The sequence below is a fragment of the Akebia trifoliata genome, chromosome 5, assembly GCF_017979445.1.
Source record: "Akebia trifoliata isolate Shusen 1 chromosome 5, ASM1797944v1, whole genome shotgun sequence".
Lineage (NCBI taxonomy): Eukaryota > Viridiplantae > Streptophyta > Magnoliopsida > Ranunculales > Lardizabalaceae > Akebia > Akebia trifoliata.
In genome coordinates, this window is record NC_141379.1 from 4,287,164 (window position 1) to 4,311,283 (window position 24,120).

The window sequence follows — 24,120 nt, forward strand, 5'->3', positions numbered from 1 at the left end:
TCTTTTTCCCTTAGTTTATTTAGAAGACTAAGGTTAAGGGATGGATGTCATCAATATCAAAACATAGGGGGGCATCTTTAATATTCAATAAAATGTAGGGGGCATGTCTATATCACCCTTTTATTTAAAAAAATCGGTTCAGATATCTAACGGATTGGGTCAATATTAACCCAAAATCGATCCGAAATTTATCGGGTCTTCAAGTTTATAATCCAAATCCAGTCCGAATATACAAAATCCATAACCAAATCCTATTTTTTCGAATCATTCCAGTTCGATTATCAGATAAAAGTTGGATCATTGCCAATCCTATGTAAATCGACCTGATGAGGTCTATGTGAGTTAAACGCATAAAAAGCTATAGAAGATCATTCAAGAACGAGAAATATTTAACGTGAATCACCACACATTTCAAAGCCAAGATGACTTAGTCAATAGCTTCAAATCTCGATCGAGTGTATTAAATTCGTCTTGATTTATTAACTTTTTATGAAAAATAATTATTTCTTGCTCATTTACCCTTTGTTCAGATTGAGAGAAGAGAACCCCATTAAGAGAAATGAAGAGAAACTTAATTTCTCTCCACTATGTTCGGATGGACAAAGAGAAATTGAGGAAACTTTGGAATTTTAAAATATCTTAAAAGAGCTAGGGGTAGAGTTAGAATTATAAAATATTTTAAAAGGATTTCTCTCCACTTTTTAAGAAAAAGTTTTATAAGAATAGAATAATCAGCGACACGATTTACTTCCAAAGTAATTAGATGAATGTCTTTTTGGCTACAATGATCCTAATATTAGGAAAAAAAGATTTCTTTATCAAATGGGAGAACAAAATGCAATTTTCTCATCTCTTTAAACAACCTAAGTTTTCCAATGACAATGAAGGAGGAATGGAGAATGATGTATTCGTAATTTTAAAATTATAGATATAAATTTTAGTATGTTTTGACAATTTGTGAAAAGAAATGATGAATGGAGGACGTCATATTACTCATAATTTTGAAGATTTAATCATAATATTTGATCCGTATATCTCTTTGGCCATTATAATCTATGCATTTTGGGTACTTTGGGAATATCCATCAATGTCAAGGTTGAAAAATCAAAAATCAAAAATCAAAAAATTTGAACCTCATATTAGAAACATTAATCTTGGCACTTGAGAATACATCATCACTTTAAAAAATGAAGGTGAATACCCAATGGAGGATTAATGTCTAATACATAGGGCATATTTGTTACCAAGCTCTCAAATTTTCTTTTAAAATAATACCTAAATATTTGATGAAATACCAAAATCACAAAATAATAATTATTATTATTATTAGACGCCAAAGACTGAAGGTGGACTAGTAAGAGCACTGTCTCAAGAGAGTTTATACTCTATACTATTAAAAGGAAATGAGTTTATTAATAAATTTTGGATAATGATTATAGGAATCGTGTAGAAGTTTATATAGAAAATAATATAATAAATCATAATAAGGATAAATTCTCTATCTATATTTAAAAATTATAATTGTGGAAACCACTTTTGTCCCAACCTAAGATTGTGACACGTACCCCCACCCCCACAATTTTTTTTTATTATTCTCATGAAACAAGATAAGACTCGAGCTCATATCTGACTGTGACCCGAGCTCATACCTGATCATTACCCGAGCTTATATTTGACATTAACCGAACTCTAACTCATATCTGACTGGGACCCAATCTTATATCTAACCTAGACCCAAACTCGTATATGATCTCTAACTCGTTCACTTTAAATAAGATACAAAAAGATCTAAATCAGATTGATGGGACATTATGTGTCAGAGATATTTTACTTCACATTTAATAAACTACAACACTTACCCATCAAGTTCAATCCTTCTAACAAGTAATTGGGTTCATCTCCCAAAGCACTCAAGTGTACCTCAGTTCAACAGCTCATCTAAACACCTGGGTCAGCTATATGGTGACACTTGTCCGTAGAATTCATCTATATATACTAAGTTGAAGGCATTAGGTAGGAGGTTTGCTGATTAACTAAGATGAGGGGAAATTAGTAAGAAAAAAAGAAAAGAGAATATAAGATTCTACAACTATACTATTCATCATTTTCCTTACATTCATAATTTTGTTCATCTTTCGTTAGATTATACTAACAAAAATGTCGAAAAAGCGTTGACAGACCATCGAGGATTCAGATGTCCGTCAATCACCTTTGATCACTAGAAGCAAAAGAAAATCAATTAGAAGACGCTTGGTCAAAGATCAATGGTGAAGGCAAGACCATCATCATCATCAACAGCAAAGATCATCTCGATGAGTGGAAGGGCCTAAAAACCTCTCCACACTTTTGGCGTCATCCATGGGAACGGACCTGAGATAGTCCTAATACGGAGGTCTCTTAAAACTCACTCGTATAAATCCGAGTAAGTTAAATCTAGTTAAGTCAAAAAATGAGGGTCATTCTGACACCTCGGGCAGTTCACTTAGGACGATAGTCGTTAGGACACCTCGAGTAGTTGTTCACCTAGGACGAGAGTCGCTATGACACCTTGGGCAAATCATCTAGACATAAGGGTCGTTTTCAGCACCTCAGACTTTCCACCTAGACACGAAGGTCATTTTGAAACCTCGGGGGATAAGTAAGATCGAGGTTGCTATACACACTTGGGAGGCATGCAAGTACGGTTGAGGTCATTATATGCAATCAAAAAAATAAGTAAGGCCGAGGTGCCACAACGGCCCTTGTGTTAGAAGGTAAGAAAGTATATATGCTAAGGGTCGTTAAATGTACTTGTTTATGTATATAAGTTGAAAGTAAGGAATTTCATGTACCGAGCTTGCTTAAAAGCACTCGAATATTTATGTAAGTTGAAAGTGAGGAAGTTCATGTATCGAGCCCACTTAAAAACACTTGAATATTTACGTAAGTCGAAAGTAAGGAAGTCCATGTACCAAGCTGGCTTGAAAATATTCGAATATTTATGTAAGTGAAAATAAATGAAGTTTATAGATTGACGTCACTCAAAAGTAGTCGAGGGAAAGTACGACTGAAGTCACTCAAAAACACTTAACGGCAAGTACGACCAAGGTTACTCAAAAGCATTTGCAAGAAAGTAAGACCAACGTCACTCAAAAGCAGTCGAGAAAAAGTAAGACCAAAGTCACTCAAAAGCACTCGCGGCAAGTAAGACCAAAGTCGCTCAAAAGTACTCGAAGACAAAGTAAAGCTGAAATCATTAAACGTACTCTAAGGTAATCCCTAGTTATATATACTCCACATTCATAATTTATAAGAACTACATGAGGGTTGTTTCTAAACACCTCGAATTTCTAAAAATAACTCAAACGTTTGAAGGAATTGGGCTTAGCTACACGTTAAATCCTGAATTGGAGTTATTTTTGCCACCTCGGTATGTCGAGCTAGCAAAAATGGGGTAATTGTGATAACCACTTTTGTCCCAACTTAAGATTGTGACACATACCCCCAAAAAATATTATTATTCTCACAAAACAAAATAAGATCCGAACTCATATTTGACAGTGACTTCGGTTTATATATGATAGTAAACTGAGCTCATATTTGACATAAGCCTGAGCTTGTATCTAATCCCTAACTCATATCTGACCTAGTCTCAAATTGGTATATGATCATTAACTCGTATTTAAATTCAAGTATATCCGTTCACTTTAAATAAGATATAAAAAATCAGAATTAGACTGATGGAACACCATGTGTCAGAGATATTTTACTTCATATTTAATAAACTGCAACACTTACACATCAAGTTCAATCTTATTGACAAGTAATAGGTTTATCTCCCAAAGCACTCAAGTGTACCTCAGTTCAACAGCTCATCTAAACACCTAGATCAGCCATATGGTGACATTTGTCTATAGAATCCATCTATATACACTAAGTTGAAGACATTAGTTAGGAGGTTAGCTGATTAACTACAACTACGGGAAGTGAGTGAGAGAAAAATAAAAGAGAACATAAGACTTTGCAACTATATTATTCATCATCGTCCTTACGTTCATAGGTTTTTTCAATCTTTCGTAAGATTATACTAACAAGATCTTCGAAGGAGTGTTGGTAGACCTCGCACCGAGGATTTAAACGTCCATCAATCATCTCCGATCACGAGAAGCAAAAGAAAATCAATTAAAAGAAGATTGGTCATAGATCAACAATGAAGTCAAAACCATCATCATCATCAACATCAAAGATCATCTTGAGTAGTGGAAGGGCCTAAAAATCTCTCCACAATAATCTCATTTAATCTGTATAAGTGAATCACAAGATATCCTAATATTGCCACACCAAAAGGTTCCCAAAACTAAGAGTTTCTATAATTTAATGTTTTCCTTGAATGGTAATGAGGTAATTATGCATTTTATGGGATTCGTCATCTCCCTTTTTACAACTCACATTTTTTGTGCATGAATCATGACATTTATTGGTCTTTTACCTTTTTGGTTCTCCCTATTGTTATAAATTGATACATATTTCTCTGTAAAGAGTAGCTCTACTTGCACACACCAAAATGTCTTATTGTACCAACTTTCTTTCAACTCTCACCAGAACGTGAAAATAATTAACTAGCAATTAGACACACCTAATAAATTCATTTTAACCTTTATTGATCATTGCACCCACTAAAAGTATTGAACATTACACCCCAATCATTTCTTCTCTCTCACACACACACATTTCTTTTTTTATTTGCATCTAGAAAGGTATCAATAAGGGTTTTAAGCCTTGATCACACTTTTTTAACTAACCCTAATGCCTTACATCAATTCGAAGTCATTCACATGAGAAATTTATGTTCGATACACACTTTCCGAATCTGTTTTGTAATGTTCGATAGGTACCTATTGAATCGATTATGTAATGTTTAGTTGAAAGTTATGTTCATTAGGTATCTATTGAATATGTTCAATACTATTTAATGGGTGTTTATAAATTTGTTAAAACAGGTTTGATATGATTTTACTGAACGAAATCTGTCAAAAAATCTCTACGTTCTTTGATTCAAAATCATTGTTTTGGAGATTTTAATAGTGGGGTTTCCATTTTTCTTAATGGTTAAATGGGGAAAAAAAAACAACAATAATAAAAATTAAACGAAATAAGATAACTTCAAAAAAAACCCCTAGAATCTAATTTCCATTGATTCAACATCTCACAAAACTTAAATGGAGATGAATATGAAAAGAGAGAAGAAGAAAACTAGGATTTTTGTTCGTTAGAATGTGGTGGATGCAATGAGTAAATACAAATGGGTACACATGTAAATTTTCTTTTGAGTCTTGATAATATGACTCGCTAGGTGGTATACTCAATTGACTCCCTGACGTGGACAAGTTTGGGAGCCATAGATCTGTATGTCTTGGGATACATGATTCCCTCGAGATGCACTTTTTTGGGGAAGTGCATTCATGTATCCCGAGGTGTACATATCTACGATTCCCGAATTTGTCATGTTAGGGAGTCAATTGAGTATGCCACCTAGCTAGTCTTACATTTTTCACTTTTTTAAGTGGATACAATTAGTCGAGTGGTTGTTTGCTCACAACCCAACATTATTTTGACATGTGGCATTGATGACGTAAGTGATAAGAGAGTATCGTGGGATCCACTGCCCAAAAATCTTAATTCTTAGTTTTCAAATCTTAAAAAGTATAGTGAGATCCACCTGGACTATCATAATGGCAATCAAACACTACAATCTTCTAGATTTCATAAAAAAGATTGTGGTAAAAAAAAAAGAATTGTGATAATCTGTCTACCCCATGTGGCAAACTCAATTAACTATCCCACGTGCCAAGTAGGAGAATCGTTGATCTGCACTCCTCGAGATGTATGGCTGCATGTCTCCATAAAAAAGTGTATCTTGAGAGAATTGTGTATCCCCAGGAGCACAGATTTAAGGTGGCCGAACTTATCACATCAGGTAGTTGATTGACTACGCCACGTGGGTAGTTAAAGTATCACTACTAAAAAAAATAACGTTTTTCAAGCATGATGTTGAAAATGGATAGCTGCCTAGCACCTAAATGTAAAATAAAAATATAATGATAAAAGATAAATTCATATAATTTCATCGTAAAGTACTCTATTGCATTGGATCATGTTTTTTAAAACCACGAGGTGAACTTCTAGAAAATTTCGGCTTTTTACCATGGTCAGAGAAGAGAAAAATTCTCTCATTATTGCTAATGTCATCAGCGCCACATGTCAAAAAATGGTGTGGGTTGTGAGCAAACAATCACTCCAATTGGCCATATCGGTGAGTGCAAATGGAACCACCCTTCTCTTAAAAATAGATAGAAAAGATTTGTGAGAGTGGGAGAAAGAGAGAAACCATGGTTGGGGACAGTGTTGGGGCTTCTGATTTACGTGTTAAACAGTCTAGGGAAGATGAAGTTGTGAGAGAGAAAAACGAAGAGAATGGTGTCTTTGATTCATCAGTTGCTGTTGAGATGGACATCGGGAAAGAACTGGAATACATCTCTTCTGTGATTCCTGGGTGATTTTCAGAGATTAGCCCAATGTGGCCAGGTGAGTTTCTCTTAGAAGTTAGAATATCAGATTCTCATGCTCTTATGCTTGTTTGATTGTTTGAAGTTCTATAGACTAGGTTTCTGAAGCTAACCCGATAGTTGTAATTTTATTAGAATTGAACCTTAAAAATATCTAGATTTTTTTTTCTTTCAGTTATGAGTTATGACCTCTATTATTTATTTTTTGTAGAGGTTTTGAGATATGGGTTTCTCCTAGAATCTTCAGATTATCTGTGATAGTTGTTTTCTTGTGTGTTCAAGTTAAAAATCATGGGTTTTTGTTACTCTTGAGTGGTTTTCTGGAGTTTGCTCTATAAGGGCAGGGGAGGTTCTCTTAGGATCTGACCTTTTTTTTTAAATTATATATGTGGGTTGTTTAATGTTTCTTATTTTTATGCCCTTTTTTTTTGTTGTTAATTTTTACTTCTTCCAGGGTAATATTTTCAATAGTTAAAGTTTTAAATGTGGGTTTGTTTTACTGTTGAATTATCTTATAAGTTTTTGCAGACCTATTTTGATTTATTGTTACTGATCTCTTATTTCATTAGTATTTAAGGTATGGGTTGCTCAGGGATCTTGATTTTACCCTTCTTTATGCCGGTCTGATTCTCTCAGATTACTAGTTGTGTTTTTCTCATGGTTTTAAATCTCGTCTGAGACCGAGATGACTCATCCAATACATCTCGGTTTCGTCCACCATCGAGACAGATAGACAAGTCAATGTATAGGATGAGATTTAAAACCCACGTTCATTTTCTCATTGTTGAACGAGACGTCTCAAACGTATTGGAAAACTCATCCGAGAAGACTCGATCTCGTTCACGGACGAGACGAGACATCAAAACGAGTTTTAAAACCATGGTTTTACTTCTTTGACCTTAAATCATGGTTTGCATTACTGCTGGTAATTCTTTGAGATTAGCTCAATGTAGTCAGGTGCATTTCTATTTGAGTGGTACTTTATTTTGAGCTATTTTCCCCATTATGATAATTTTATTTTATTTGTTCATTATTTTTTGCATTCTCTATCTCAAATCTGAGAATCCTAGCACGTGGCAAGCAAGTTTATGAAGTTTGTTGAGTTCATTCAAGCTGCTTCATCTGTTATGTAAATGTCTTGTATTCTGTTGCGCTACATAGAGCTGTGGGGGCAGAGCCCCCGTTCTGAATTTTTTAAGGAGTATGAAAAGGGCAATCATGTTCTATTTTCTTAAGGGGTTTTCTATTTTAGGGGGTTTCTGTTTTGGGGAGTTTTACTTGTTTTGGTAACTCTCAGTTATATAAATAGAGATCTCTAGAGCTGTAAAACTTAAGAGAAAAAATAGTGATTGTTCTTGTTATGTTCCGTGGACATAAGCACACTACTGAACCACATAAAACCTTGTGTTTTGTGTGATTGTGTTATCTTTGCCCTTGCGATTTTTTCACATCATCTACTCTGTGTGCACGTGACTTTGTGTGCGTGTGCGGTTCAATTGAAAGTTTTAGCAGCTCAAGCATTTTAGTTTGTCGCATTTCTATCTTCTATTGTGTAAATGCACGCATTTTAGTTCGTTATAAATCATATTTATAATCTTAAAGCCAGAGGTTTATGTATTTGGTTTTGTTTCTTGTTTGACATCAACATATGGCAAGATTCTCGCCTTGGATGGACTGATACAAGTGACAGAGACTCAAAGAGGGATTAATGTGCATACCAAAAGATGATTACTCACCTTCCACTTTGCTCCATTCCTGACCCTAAGAAGGTTTTCTATTGATCCTTGTAGAACTAGTGAGCATGATACATGCATGCATAACATAGACTGATCAATATAAAATTACAGGCATTGGAACTTGGAGTTAACAAAGATGAAAGACTAAAACTCTTAAAACAGGATGAGTCAGGGCTTAGCACCAAATAAAACTCAGTTTTTGTTATTATAGTTTCTTCTAATTAGAGGTAATATAACCTGGTATTGGAAGGATTCTTTGTCTAATTGGTTTTAATACTTCTTCAGGTATTGGTTATTGGAGGAGGAGATGGTGGTGTTTTGTGAGAACATGGCTTCGCATGCCTATCGTCAAAAATATTGTTGCAAACATGGCTTCACATGGACAATGGTTCCTAACTATCCAAGGCATACATATCTTGGGATATCGCATTTTATTTAAGATAGTTGTCATTTTTTACTACTACTATTGCTATTATTATTATTATCTTTACTTTTATGATGAGAGAAGGCAGAGTAGAAGTGGTATGACACCAAAAATTGGATTCCAAAAATGCCCTCACCCTAACATTTAAACTTAATATAATCAACGTTATTTTGGTCAAAAACCAAGAAAATTGCAACCCTACGTCACTAAAATCATGTTGGTCAGTTTTCTAAATTACTAAACTATCCTTTTTACTATGTGTATAGGGTCAATTTTGTAAGGCATTTGGACCCTACGCATGTCCAGATATTAGAAAAGTAAGGGATCAGAACTGACCATTTTTCTCCTAAGTGGTACTTAGGACGCCCAACTCGAATGATAGCTCTGCCCAGTATATAATCCGAGCAGGGTAGACTTCTAAGTGGTCTTCGAATCAACTAAGATCCCATGATTTGAGAAAAGATCTCAGAAATCAAGGGAGTGGATAACGGAGTCCGAGAGAATCTTTCCCTTATCAGTATCCTCTCCTAAAGGTAAGGAATCCCTGTTGGAGATCTCTGATGATCAAGGATCTCGAGGAGATTCCTTATTCAAAGAGATCTATCAGAAAAAAGCTATAAATAGTGAAGGAGACTCAAAAGGGAAGGCTTCGAAAGATCAGAGAGTCCATACTGATTAACTATGGAGCTAACTTTATCATTGGAGAGTTTTTGACAGGTACCACACCGGTATCACCATCACAGATCGAAGGGAGCAAGGGACACAAGACGATCAAAGGGAGCTGAGTTGTAAAAGGTAACACAAAATCGCCTCTACACTACATAATCTTCAAAATCATCCGTTGATTAATATTTTAGATTACAAATAAGCCCTTCAGAGATTTGCGTTTGGACATGCCACATTCTAGTTTTTATTCACAAGAGAAGTGATAACTGTGTCTATTAATGTTATCAGTTGATCTTGTTGCAGTGGGGTGATTGGTTTCATGCTTTGCTCCACTAAGGGGCCAATAGTCGATTTCAAGTATCGGTGAACCTCGCAGAGATTAGAATGGAAGAGTCATAGTAAAGCAAAAGGACCTTTGAAATTCTACAACTCAAGAGGCAATTCTCTCTTCCTTTCCCTCACTGATTCTTTTTTGGTGATCATTTACTAGTTTTTTGTTTGTTACTTGATGTGGTCCTTTTTTCATATACATTCAGCTGCATTCTGTTTGCCATCTTTTGCAAAGAAGGTGATCAATGAAAATTCCAAAACTAAGTGAAAAAGGTTCCATGAGCATCAAAGACACATTTAGCTGTAGTAACTTGGGAATCATCAGTGGTTGAATAAGTTGACATTTAAACTATTCTCTCAGGAGTGTATGGATTGAATGGGGAAGAGAGGTGCAGCTTTACAGTTTGGATAAAATCAGTATTGAACATTATAAACAATTCTCTCATAAATGGAAATTTATATTTATTGATCATTTAAATCTCTGATTTGACAGGGCAACTTAACTTCTCTTAGAAATACATTGCTAGACAAACATCTCTAGATGCTTCTCTTGAGGCATCGTACATACGGGTCATGGATTCCCCTTATCACTCATGCATAAAAAACTCTTCAACACGTGCGCTATATAACATGTATCGAAAGTGTATTTTTATGTTGACACCATGTTTGCAACATCAACTTTCCCACCATCTTCCACATCAACCTTCTTCTCCAAGACGCGTTTCTTGCAATCGTAGTAATAAACCAAGCAAACCACCCATTTCATCACATTGCCTATACAACTCAAGATTGATGTAGCTACAAGTCCTTCCCACTTCTCATGTCCTCCCATGTATAAGCATGAAAACCTTAACCCAATCCTCCAAACAAAGAAAATAAGCATCAAATAAAGCCCACGTTTTCTGTTTCCTCTGCTAAAGTATGCCGAAGCCCCCAAGGCTTGAAGCCCATGTCTCTCTTCAAGAATCGAAAATACAATACTCATGTTCCATATAGCACTCAAATCCATCCATTTCACCAATAATAGTATAGAACACAACCCATATAAGACCACAAAGAAGCTACCAAATGGTGAAATTATGAAGTTTCCTACTGCCCAAATCAGTCCAAACATAAAGATAAAATTCAACCAGAGAACATAGATAGATGTGATCAAAGGCCCTTTAAACCTTGTTTTCTTGATGGGTATGTAAAGCATCTCCTTAAGACTCATTGGTCTCTCTGCTGCATTGATGGCTGACACTAAATCGACGGTTGTGACAGTGTTGATGAGGTCTAGGAGATGGAGGGGGATCAAATAAAGGAGACCCAACTGAAGTAATCTAGGAGATATGGCTTGAAGCAATCTTATTGTTGTCTCCATTGGTTCCCACAAAGAAGTGTAAGAGAGTTCATAGAAGTAGGGATCAGTTGGTGGTGGTTGAAGAAATGTTTTTGTTTCAATCATGGTTTTTTGGAGGAGATTTTCATGGAGTACCATAGTAATAAACAAAGGGAGGGAGGTGAAGAAGGTTAAGATGATGAATTTAGGACATTTGTAAGGGATTTTGAAGGCTTCTTTGAGTATCTCAAGGACCCCAAGTTTCTCCATGAGCATAATTTGGTTGTTCTCCATCTCCATATTCTTTAAGCTCTTATTCACATACATGGAGTCATGGAGAGGGAGAGTTGTTATTCACATACAAGAGAAAGTCTTGCTAGTGATATTGCCAGGTAAAGCAAAACCCACTGCTGATTTTGCTTTACTTGTAATGCATTTGCTATACCTGGCAATATCATAATATATACCTGGAATTATCACTAGAGAATGGCTTCTTCGTTGTTGTTGCTTCAGTTGACTTGTTCCCTACCACTTAATTTCATCATCTGGAGCACTCTGATGTCCTGGTTCAGGAGTATGATAATTGGTAAGTACTGAGTTGCGGAGAGATCCAAACCGTTGGTATAGTTGACCATATCATCTTGATTTAAAACAAGTGGCATGGACTTCTGTAGTACGCACTACTGGGGGTATAGTTCCATTCGACTCGTTAGAAATTTCCACAAAGAGGAGACTTGGACTTTGGAGTCAAGAAGACCTGGTCACCTACCCCACCTATGCTCAATTTTAATTTCGTAAAATAACAACTCAGTCCTCTTGTGCTCATGGTTTAAATCAGATTTGAAAAACTATTTATTTTTCTTTAGCTCAGATCAAGGGTTGAAAATGGAATGTTATTAGGCTCTTAAATTTAAGCCATTTGATGTAACCTTATTAATGATGAGGCACATCTTCAACCCTAGATATTAAGACATTTAATAGCTAAGTCAGCATTGTCAGTAATGAGGATATCATCAACATGGACCAAAGCAAAAGTTGAAGACTCACCTTGGTGATTAATGAACAGCGAGTAATCAAATTTGGAGAGAGTAGACGAAAACGTGGCAAACAATTGCCGTGATGTTTGCTTCAACCTATAGATGGATTTGTTCAGTTTACAAATATATGTTTCTTCCTGTCTTGCAAACCTAGGCGGAAGTGTATATATACGTCTTTGTCAAGATCGCCTTGTAAAAAAACATTATTAACGTCAAGTTGGTAAAGCACCCATCGCTTGACAGAAGTAATGTAGAGTAAGGCACAAACAGTTACCAACTTTGCAACTGGTGCAAATGTATCATGGTAATCTAGACCTTCGATTTAAGTGGAGCCCTTTTCAGCTAAATGGGTTTTATGATGCTTTGTACTATCCAATCGATATTTAATTCTGTACACCCATTTACAGCCAATGGGGTCATTGTTGGGTGAAAGAGATGTAAGGTTCCAAGTTTTTTTTTCCCCTTTTTTCAAGAGCTTTTATTTCTTTTTCCATAGCAACCTGCCACTATGGTGACTTCACAGTTTGAGAGAAACTTCTAAGTTCATCTGTGGAACACATGGTAGAAAGAAGCCCTTCATGCCGACAAAAAATTAGAAGTAGTGGAGATGTAGTGATGAAGTGGGTAGGGTGTACTTGTCAACACTCAGAATCTGATGGAGAAGGTGGACATTCATGAGTGGTGGAGCAACAACAATCGGCCATTTAAGGTGTTAGGCACCGATTGCGACTAGGCCTGGCAATTGGCGTTCTATCAATGAGGGGAAGGATGTGATTTCATTCAACCACAGGAATTTCAGGGTCATTAAGGGCAACGGTAGGTGGTATGGTTGTATCAACTACAGGTGCGACAATGAGAGAAGGAGCCTAACATGCGTCAAAGTCAAAACTTGGGTTGCCAGTCAAGGTCAAAGGAAAATCATGAAAAGGAAAAAATCCTTCATGGAATATGGCATCATGAAAAGTAAAAATCGTTTTAATTTCAATGTCGAAACTCTAATAACCCGTTTGAGCATAAGGGTAACCAATAAAAACACTAGGTTTGGCTCTTCGATCAAATTTGTGTTTAATATTTTGGTTGTTAGCGAAACATAAGCTACCAAAGACACGCAAATGGGAATAATCCGATTTCGTTTGAGTTGAACAAAATTTCAAGTAGAGATTTTCCAGATAAATAGTAGTTGGCATTTTATTGATGAGGCATGTTATTGTGAGAACACATTTGTCTCAGAATTTTAAGGGTAAGTATGCTTGAAAATGAAGAGCACGAACATCCTCAAGAAGGTAGCGATGCTTGTGCTCTACGACACCATTTTACCGAGGAGTTGCGACACAACTTTGTTGATAAATGACACCATGGTTGGAAAAAAAATTGTTGCATATCATTGAATAGAAGGTCATAACTATTGTCTGACTGAACCCTTTGTATAGGTAAAAAATTAGCGCTACTACCTGAATAAAGAGAGTGTATGCGAGAATAGACTTGAGTCCCAACCATGGGGAAAAAAAAGATTGCAAAATATTTTTGGTCTCGGACTTAACGTGCATAACATAAATTGAAGTGCATCGATTAAAATCATCAACGATGGTTAAAAAATAACGAGAACCATTCGAATAAAGAGACCCCATATATCACAATGAATTAAGGCAAAAAAGTCTATTTGTAGAAATAGAACTAAAAGAAAACGGCAAGCACCCTTATTTTGCTTAAGGAAAAATCTTACAAGCTTTATTGTTTGAACAAAATATAAAAGGAATCTACACCAAACATCTCTAAATGTAGTCTTCTAGTGAGTGATATGGGTCATGGATTCCCCTCGTCGTATCTCGGGCAAAAAAAAAAAAAAACTCTACCATATGCACAATAACATTTATCAAAACTGCATTTTTATTTTGATGGCATGTTTGGAACATCAAGTTTCCCACCTTCTTCCACATCGACCTTCTTCTCCATGACGCGTTTCTTGCAATCATAGTAATAAATCAACCAAACCATCCATTTCATCACATTGCCTACACAACTCAAGATTGATGTAGCTATAAGTCCTTCCCACTTCTCATGTCCTCCCATATATAAGCATGACAACCTTGAAACAATCCTCCAAACAAAGAAAACAAGCATCAAATAAAGCCCACGATTCCGGTTTCCTCTGCTAAAGTATGCCGAGGCCCCCAAAGCTTGAAGCCCATGTCTCTCTTCAAGAATCGAAAATACAATACTCATGTTCCAAATAGCACTAAAATCCATCCATTTTACCAAGAGTAGTATAGAAGATAACCCAAAAAAGACCACAAAGAAGCTACCTAATGGTGGGATTATGAAGTTTACTACTGACCAAATCAATCCTAGTATAAAAGGAGAATTCAAACAAAGAATATGGATAGATGTGATCAAAGGCCCTTTAAACCTTGTTTTCTTGATGAGTAATCTATCAAGCATCTCTTTAAGACTTATTGGTCTCTCTACTGCATAGATGGCTGATGCTAAATCGACGGTTGTGATGGTGTTGATGAGGTCTAGGAGATGGAGGGGGATCAAATAAAGGAGACTCAACTGAAGTAATCTAGGAAATATGGCTTCAAACAATTTTATTGTAGTCTCCATAGGTTCCCAATAATAAGAGATGTAGGAGGGGTCATTGAAGAAGGAATTAGTTGGTGGTGGTTTAAGAAATTTTTTTGCTTCAATCATGGTTTTGTGGAGGAGAAATTCATGGAGTACCATCGTAACAAACAAAGGGAGGGAGGTGAAGAAAGTTAAGACGATGAATTTGGGGCATTTGTAAGGGATTTTTAAGGCTTCTTTGAGCATCTCAAAGACCCCAAGTTTCTCCTTGATCATAATTTGGTTGTTCTCCTTCTCCATATCTTGTATTCCTTAAGCCCTTCTTCACAAACATGAAGATGGAGAGTTCTTAAGTAGAGGAAAAAAAGAAGTAAGACAAAGTCTTGGTAGTGATATTGCCAGGTAAATCAAAAATCCACTGTGTTGCTTTTGCTTTACTTGTATTAGTTGTAATGTAATTTTTTTTTTTTTTTTTTAATGATTTTCAAACGCCCCTCCAAGACACACGTTCCATCACATAATTGTAGATCATTTACTTCGAGATACACATAATCATAAATATTTTTCTTATATATCCTTAGACAAATGATCTACAATTCTATTGTGGGGGGCGTGTGTCAGAAAGGGAGGACATCATATTATCACAAGCTGATTTTTGGTGAGGATGATCTCTACAATGAGGAGATCATCATCACCAAAAATCAGTCCATTCCAAAACTTCTAACCTCATCAAAAATGATTTACAAAAATTGACGATCTACGATTTTTCAATTTATAAATATGGGACTAAAATTTTTGGAGTGGACTGATTTTTGTTGAGGATGATCTCCTCACCGTAGATCATCTTGGAAATCGAATGAGAAACCTATGTTTCTCATTAAACAACTACCGAGAACGTGTCAGACGTCAATCCAAATTAAATACCAAGTTTTATAAGTTTTTATAAAAACTCCCTCGTTTTTTGTTTTTTTTAGATCAAACCCAATAACTCTCTGTTCTATTAATCTTCTCTTTCTCGACAGAAAACTCAACGAACTTCTCTCTCGATCGACTGATCTTAAGAGAACGAATATCACTCGATCTCCAGAGATCGACAAGGATTAAAATAAAAAAAGTAGAAAAAGTTAAAAAGAGTACCTGTATCAGTAAAGATTGCTTCTCTTTCTTCAAAATTTCGAATTGAGAAGTTAAAGTATCATAATTGGCTTTTAGTTTGGTATAATCTCGCTCGAGCTCCTTTGATTTACATCTAGCTCTTATGTTCTGGAACCATATAGGAATCTGACGAGGATGCAAGCCAAGCTCTCTTGCCAGTTGAATCTTCACTCTGGGTTCGAGTTTCGTTTCTCACTCAAACATGGACTCCAACGATTTGATATGTTCATCAGTGAACCTCCTCTTGTTCTTGCTTTTCTTCTTTTTCTCTGCTAACGAGTCTGCTGAGTGGGGTAAGGACTCTACCTTTGCTGCTGTAATTGTTGCTAGAGAATACTCCCCTCTCTCTAACTTCATGGTTGGTCTCTATAGTGGCCACAGTTTTTTTTTACTACTCTACAAATGCAGAAAGAAAGAAAGAGAAACCTTTGTAGAAGAGTGTGCTTGATATTCTTTTTTTTTTCTTTGGGCAGTCTCAGAGCACTCAAAATTGCACTTGAGATTCCATATTAAGGGGATGTGCTATTACCCTTGTGTTATATAAATTATCTTGGTTTGGAGTGTGTATGATGTGGTTGTGATTGGTACTTAAAGTTGACCGATGAGATCAAATATCATGTAAAAACTCTTCCTTCTTCTTTGTGGTCATCTCCACTTTGAAATGGTGGGGGAGTCGTCGCCTGACTTCTTGTTTTGGATTTAAGATTAGTCGATCGAGAGAGAAGTTCGTTGGATTTTCTGTCGAGAGAGAAGTTCATTGGGTTTTCTGTCGAGAGAGAAGATTAAAATAGAAACAGAGAGTTATTGGGTTTAATTTAAAAAAAACAAAAAACGAAGGAGTTTTTATAAAAACTTATAAAACTTGGTATTTAATTTGGAAAGCCGTTGTTTTCTAATCCAACGAACGAGGAACATGGGTTTCTCATTCGGTTTCTAAGATGTCTGTCGAACCGTCTATATATACCTGGAATTATCACTGGAGAAAGTCTTCTTAGTTGAATTGTTCCAACCAATAAGTGCATTATCTAGAGCACTCTGATGCCCTGGTTCAGGAGTATGGTATGTGTTAATTTTTGAGTGGATCCAAGCCGTTGAATTAGTTGATCATAGCATCATGATCTAAAACAAGTGGCGTGGATTTCTGTAGTGCGAATTATACTATCGTTAGACTTGTTAGAAATTTCCACAGCGAAGGAGACTTTGGAGTCAAGACGGCCCACTCACCTACTTATGCGTAATTGTTTATGATTACTTTCTACGAATCAGGTTTCAGGTCCACCCAATAACCCGAACTGATCTCATTCGATATTATTGATTCCAACTAAGGGTGCAACTTGGTCCGGTTCAAACCGAGAACCAAACTAAATTGATAGCTTTGAGGTGGTTTGGTTCGATTTGGAATAAGTTGTGATTAGGTTTCGGATTACGAAAATGAAGAATCGATCTATCTAGTTTGATTCTCGAATCAAGCTTGTATAGAATCGACAACCATATATATATATATATATGGGTCAGGTTCAAGGGCCATATGAGAAAACATATGTAAAAACTTTCATTTTTAATAAAATTTTAAAATATGGGTTAGAAATTTTGGATTGAACTGATTTTTTGTGAGAATGATCTTTATGATGGGAAGATCATCCAAAAAAAAAAAAAAATCAGCCCAATCTGAAACTTCTAACCCCATTAAAAGTGATTTAGAATGTGGACCGTCGATTTTTTACCAATTTTTATCACTAATTTGTAAATCACTTTTGATGGATTTAGAAATTTTTGATTGAGCTGATTTTTTGTGAGGATGATCTTTTCATCATAGTGACCATCCTTGCAAAAAATCAGCTCAATCCAAAACCTCTAACTCTTATTTTGAAAAACGAAAGTTTTTTTCATATGTTTTCTCATATGGCCCTTGAACCGCCCCCTATATATATATATATATATATATATATATATATATTAATTAGAGTCCCAATAATATGACTCACCAGGTGGCATACTCAAATGACTCACCTAAACAATTTAGGGAAGCACACCCCGGGATACACTTTTTATGGGGAAGTGCAATCGTGTGTATCCGGGATGTATAAATCTATGGTACTCGAACTTGTCACGTCATGGAGTCATTTGAATACTCTATTAATTATTATGAATTATTTTAAGAATTAAGACTATATTAATGATTTTTTTTATAGATAAACTAATGATTTTTTATTATGTTTGTTTTTTCATTAAAAAATATTACTTACAATTTATAGAATATTGGCAACCCCTGGAACTAAACCAACTCAAACTGATTTTAGTTCGGTTTGGGTTGGATTAATTTGGTTCGGTTTTGATTCTTATTTAGTGGAACCAACTTATATCGGTTCAGTTCCAATTTGACATCAAACCGAACAAAGTTGCACCCCTAATTCCAGCCTTCTAGGTTGGAGTAATATTTGTTATTTAATATGCAAGATTATAGATTGAGTCGAAGTCCTACCAGCATGAACCTTAGGGTGTTTGGATCAGGACTTTTGGATTGTGTTATGTCCACGAAGATGCCACACAACATTTGAGCCTTAGGGGGTTTGGATCGGATCTTTTGGATGGTGTCATGTCCATGAAGATGCCATGCAACGATCGGGCAAAGAACCTCATGTCAATGTTTTAAAAACTGAATCAATGATTAAATCGAAAATGTATCATAGTGGTTGGATTCTAAATCATCTTTATATTTTTTTTAAAAAAATTACATTAACAAAAATCAATGATTCACTAAGCAAACCGATTTTACTAAAAGATCTGATTGAACCTTGTTGGACCATTGGTTTGGTTCCATTTTTTAACCTCTGTGGCCTTGTACACCTAACCTTCCCCACCTAGTTGCACTATATAAGAGTGTACATCATTATGTATATAAGAGTGTACATCATTATGTCATGGGGGATAGTTGGAGGTGGAGATTTGGAAGCCATGACCAGTTGAAGCTCTTATCAAAAAGAAATCGGATGCTTTGTAGAGGGCACATCAACATGACAAAATGAATTGTTCTTTCAAGTGAGGGAACATGTTGAAAGTTTTTTTTCTTAACATCGTAATTAACGACGATGTCCGAATAACCATCAAGTTAGGTAGAGATTAAGGTCACATCATCCGTTACATATTTTTAGGAGTCACTTCTCATGTGCAAGTTATATTCATTACATAGATACCAATATATTCAAATAAGTGATTTTAAATTTAATTTTTTTTAGGGACATATAAGCTACGAAAGTGCTAACCCCAAGGGGTTGGCTTAGTGGCAAGCCGAAAGCCTTGATAAGCTCTTCAGGATGGTTAGGTCAAGTGTTCAAAATCTCACAAAGAAATGAATTCCTTGAGGCCACCTTCTAGGATCCAGTTGACCCTCGATTCAACCAATTGCATGTAGGACTTTTCGAGGGGGCAATGCGTGTGACCGTGAGATTAATCTCACCCGAAGGGTGGGGATACCCACGATAAGAAAATAAAGAAGAAAAACCTATGACAGTGCTAATTTGCTAAGTGGTTAAAGTACGTCTTGTGAGTCAATATCATGGTCTGGATTCAAAACACGCCTTCACCTACTAATTTACGATCACTATTCTTACTTGCCTAGCACGAAGACAAAAACAAAACGTTATAAACAACTTTTTTTCCTCGTGATCAGAGCAATCAACAAAAATGTATATCAACAAAAATGTATAACACCAAATAGAAGACTTTAATCTTTATCAAAATCACTTGGCCCATGTTGGACCTAAACACGCAACATCACATCAAACCGATTAGTGATTTCTAGCCATATAATTCAAGTACACATACAGTAAATCAACACTTCAACTCAAATTTGTTTGAAGAATTGTAACTTCTTTACCTTCCTCAACATCAACTTTCTTCTCTAAAATACGCTTCTTGCAATCATAGAAATAAACCAAACAAACAACCCACTTCATCAAATTCCCAAAGCAAGCCAAGCTAACAAGCCCAGATATGACCCAAAAACCACCCCAAATCTCATTCTCTTTCATATAGAGACATGAAAGCCTTAAACCAAACCTCCAAACAAAGAAAACCAACATCAGAATAAGTCCACGTTGCCTACTACCTCTGCTAAAATACGCCGAACCCCCCAAGGCTTCAATCCCACATCTCTCCTCCAAGATTGATATAATCACACCCATATTCCATATAGCACTCCAATCAGACCATTTCACTAAAAGTAAAATAGAACCCATCCCATAAGACACCATGAAGAAGGTACCATAAGATAGAACAAAGGAAGTTGTTACTGCCCAAGTCAAACCAAAAGAAGCAAGCAAATTCAATGGGAGAACATACAAAGATGTGATAAGAGGACCTTTGAACCTTGTTTTATTTATGGATCTTTGTAACATCTCCTTAAGACCCATTGATCTCTCTCCTGCATAGATCATCGATACCGAATCGACAGTCGTGATCATGTTGAGAAGGTCTAGGAAGTGGAGGGGAAATAAGTAAAGGAAAGCCAGTTGAGGGATTCTATGAGAAATTTTCTGAATGAATTCAAGTGTGGGATTTGTAATGGAAACTTGTTCCATTTCAATGTGGTTAGAGTTTAAGAAGATATGAATATGATTAGGAGAGGGTCGTTTTATATATGTTTTTGTTTCAATAAAAGTTTGTAGAAGGATGAGCTCATAGAGTACCATGGTGAAGTATAGAGGGAGAGAGGTGAGAAAGGTGAAGATGATGAATTTGGGACATTTGTGAGGGATTTTGAGGGATTCTTTGAGTATCTCAATGACCCCAAGTTTCTCCATTAGCATAATTTGGTTATTCTCCATCTCCTTGGCTTGTATTCTCTTAGCCTAGATATGGATTATCTTTACTATTATAAAGAGAGAAGGCAAAGTAGAAAATGTTCCCATCTTGGCTTTTAAACTCGGTATAATCGAAGGTTATTTTGGACAACAACCAGGAAAAATAGAAAATTACATTGCACATCCCTCAATCATAAGGGTGCACATGGTTTGGGTTTATTTTTATATATAATAAACATAAAAATTTGTTCGATTCTCGGATTGGTTCAGTTCTATTATACCCCTAATCCGGAATCGAACCAAATCAATCAGTTTCTTTTACAATCTGTACCCGAACCAAATCATGCTCAATCCGAACCAATCCAATCCAAAAGACTTCGGTTTGATTTGATTTTTGGATTTACCCGATCCAGTGTGCACCCCTATTCAATCATGCTCGTGAGTTTTCAAAATTACAGAAGAAAACCTTTTTACTATCTAATATTCACACCCTTCGATCAATGTTTTAAATTACAGATAAGGCCTTTTGATACACGTGCATTTGCACATGCCGCCTTCTAGTTAATCTCAAATAAAGAAGAGTGTGGATCATATGTACCCAGGGTGGAGGATTGAAACTCTCCTCCCACATCCCCAATACACGCCAGTATTGGTAGATGAGACGATTTAGACGTACCCCTTCAACATTTGGCTAATGTTTGAGACATCCCCTCTGTTTTCAAATTGATGTACTCCTTGACCACAGTCTATTCTTGATGAATAATAAAAAATGGCCCTTAATTTTTCTATATAAAAATTATTTGTCCTTTACTTTCCCAAAATTCCAATATGGTTCTTGAGGTTTGAAAGTTGGAGGAGAAAGAATCTTAAGGTTGAAAATGATGGTAAAATTTTTAAGGAAGATGTTGGTGATGATTAGGGAGAAAAATAAATGTTTTTTGGCTAGAGATTAAAGATGAGGGCATTTAGATCATTTTCTACTAGTAACGCTAGAGAAGACTGAGGTCAACGTGGTGTATATCGTCAATTTAAAAACATAGGTGGGTATCTCAAATATTCACATAAAATATCACCACACAACCTTCTTTGAAGTTGCTTCAATTGACTTCTTCATTGTATTATTAGAAGCTCATTGACTAGGTAGAAATTTCCAAGAAATTGTATGTGGAAGAGCCATTGAGGACAACTTGGGAGTCAAGAAGACCAACCTAACATCTCGAGTTCAAGTCACGGAAAAGGCTACTGGTACTACTATGGGCAATGGGAAAACCCCGAGAAACGCCCTAGGGATACGGATTACGGAAAAAAAATCCCTAAGATAAGCTCAGAGAAGTGTCCCGTCCAAAGTGAAAGCCACGTCGGTTCCATGGCCAAGTGATTAAGGGCTTAAACTTGACACATTCCAATAGCGTTTAGACCTTAAAGCATATTGGTTTAGGTCCACAACCCTCCTGTTGTCAATTTTGCTAGGGTACTCAGGAAGAGACATGATTCTTTAAGAGAGATTCTATTGCCAATTTGCCACACCAATTCACGTGATGCTTAGGAAGAATTAGTGTTCTTAGTAAAAGTTGGTGTGGCAATAGAAGATCTCTTCTTTTAAGTGCTACTACGCTGACTCTCTCCGAACAAAATAATCAGGTCCATGATGGTAGACTCAAAGTCAACTAAATGGTTTCGAAAACATCATGAAATCAGATAATTGGATACCTAAACAGTTAGACTGCATTGTTTATAATTGCGTAACAGTGCCTTGTTTTTGGACATTAATCTTCTCAATTTGAATTTGTTTTGGGAAAAAGAACGAAGGGTGCAATAGAAGAGAAGTAATAGGCTGTATTGTATACACAAACACTTCAACACTACTTTTTCATGGCAAAGCTGCATTAAGAACCTCACCATCTTCATCATCCTCGATGTCAATCTTCTCTTTAAGGCGTCTCTTGCAGTCGTAGTAGTAAATCATGCAAAACAACCATTTCATCACCTTCCCTATGATCAAGCCTATTTGCACCAATGCAGCTATAAATCCACCATGAAAAACTCCTCTCTTATTCCCTCCCATAAAGAGGCTTGAAATGCTTAAACCAAAGCACCAAATAAAATGAAACAACATCAAAGAAAAGCCGCGTATCCGACTACCTTTGCTAAGATAGGCTGCGATCGACAAGGCTTCAAACCCATGTTTTTCCTCCAGAATTGAAATGACAACACCAATGTTCCATATGGCACTGTACTACAACCATTTCAGTAAAGCTGCAATCAGACTTACCACATACAAAACCATAGAGAAAACATTCCTTGATGCCACAAATGGACCTACTACACCCCAAATCACTATAACAAAATAACTAACAAAGTACACAAAGGAACCATAGGTGAATGTAATTAAAGGTCCTTTCCACCTAGCTGTGGTGATGGGTCTTTGTAACATCTCCTTCAGCTTCATTACTCTCCCTCCTGCATAGATCATCGATGCCGAATATACGATTGTGATGGCTATTAAGAGGTTGAGGAGATGTTAGGGAACAGTGTAGAGGAGATTAAGTTTTAGAAGACTAATGAACATTTCATGGATCAATCTTGTAGTGTTGGTGTCGATGGGAATTTGTATTGGATGTGATGATGTTTGTGTTGATATCTGTTTGAGGATGAGTTCATGGACTAACAAGGTGAAAAACTTAGGGAGGGAAGAGAGTAGGGTGAAGATGATGAAGTTGGGATTTTTGAGAGGGATTCTTATGGCTTCTTTGAGTATCCCAAAGGTGCCTAGGAAGCATAACTACTCCATTGACACAACTGGGTTCTTCTCCATCTCCATGCCCTTGCAGTGATTTTCCTCAGACTTCCATAAAATGGAGCATTTCTAACTAAGCAAATAATATTAAGCCTCCTTCCTGGTGGCTGCTAATTTGGATAATTTTATGCTACTAAGGTCTTAAGCAGACTACTTCCTGGTGGTTGCTAATTTGTATAATTTTATACTACTTAAGGTCTTAAGGAGATTTGCTCCCCAAGGATTTAATAAATTGGCATTGCCAGCTTGACATAATTTTATATTTGTAGAAGAACTTGCACAAAATTCTCCAATTTTTTCAACAACTTCGTAAAGATGAGCTGATTAAATCAGGAATCAACAAACTAATCACTGGATAGAGTAAAATTTCACCGTTCAATCTCAACATTTTACCTTCTTCAACCTTCAAATCTCAAGAAGAAAAGAAACTTCGGAGTCAAATCTCAAGAAGATAAGGATTTTAGGAAGGTTGAAGCTGATGGGTTTTGGGGAAGAAACCAAAAGACACATTTGTATAATTCCTGAATTTTTTTTATTTTTATTTTTTGAAACTTTCTTGGATTCATCTGAGTTAACCAAACTGATCCCCAACGAATAATTGCTGAATCCAAACTTGGTATTTATGACCAAGAGCACTAAAAAGTGCTTTGTGGGAAAAATAAAAGGTGAAAATAAAACAAGTGTAAGTGGGCTATAACTCATTGCCCCTACAGACAATGCGTTCACTAGCTCTGAGATTTCA

The 24,120-nt window shown here is 36.1% G+C and overlaps 3 protein-coding genes and 1 long non-coding RNA gene across 4 annotated transcripts; 1 reads left to right on the plus strand and 3 right to left on the minus strand.

Annotated features, from left to right (window-relative positions):
• The first annotated feature begins 6,288 nt into the window (after positions 1-6,288).
• LOC147401108 (uncharacterized) lies at positions 6,289-16,346 on the plus strand. Its single transcript, XR_015178342.1, has 5 exons — positions 6,289-6,564; positions 8,202-8,314; positions 8,567-9,500; positions 9,675-9,808; positions 15,902-16,346. It is a non-coding gene; the product is annotated as an uncharacterized LOC147401108 (long non-coding RNA).
• Positions 10,147-11,398, minus strand: LOC147401109 (uncharacterized). The gene has a single exon (XM_086442255.1). It carries the CDS (start codon positions 11,347-11,349, stop codon positions 10,351-10,353), a length of 999 nt encoding a protein of 332 aa, XP_086298381.1. The 5' UTR covers positions 11,350-11,398; the 3' UTR covers positions 10,147-10,350.
• Positions 16,347-19,618: 3,272 nt separating the features above from the next.
• On the minus strand, positions 19,619-20,359 carry LOC147401110 (uncharacterized). Its single transcript, XM_086441668.1, has one exon. The coding sequence runs from the start codon at positions 20,357-20,359 to the stop codon at positions 19,619-19,621; it is 741 nt and encodes a 246-aa protein (XP_086297794.1).
• Positions 20,360-22,451: 2,092 nt separating this feature from the next.
• Positions 22,452-23,030, minus strand: LOC147401111 (uncharacterized). The gene is made up of 2 exons (XM_086441669.1): positions 22,938-23,030; positions 22,452-22,817 (listed from the first exon to the last, which is right to left on the minus strand). Exons 1-2 carry the CDS (start codon positions 23,028-23,030, stop codon positions 22,452-22,454), a joined length of 459 nt encoding a protein of 152 aa, XP_086297795.1.
• Positions 23,031-24,120: the final 1,090 nt, after the last annotated feature.

Excerpts from the sequence above, each read along its gene's own strand:
- LOC147401109 (XM_086442255.1), bottom strand. The coding sequence starts at position 11,349 with ATGTATGTGAATAAGAGCTTAAAGAATATGGAGATGGAGAACAACCAA.
- LOC147401110 (XM_086441668.1), bottom strand. The coding sequence starts at position 20,359 with ATGGAACAAGTTTCCATTACAAATCCCACACTTGAATTCATTCAGAAA.
- LOC147401111 (XM_086441669.1), bottom strand. The coding sequence starts at position 23,030 with ATGAAGCTGAAGGAGATGTTACAAAGACCCATCACCACAGCTAGGTGG. Across the intron at positions 22,818-22,937 it reads ATGGTTCCTTTGTGTACTTT|TACAGTGCCATATGGAACAT; the intron begins GTTAGTTATTTT and ends AAATGGTTGTAG.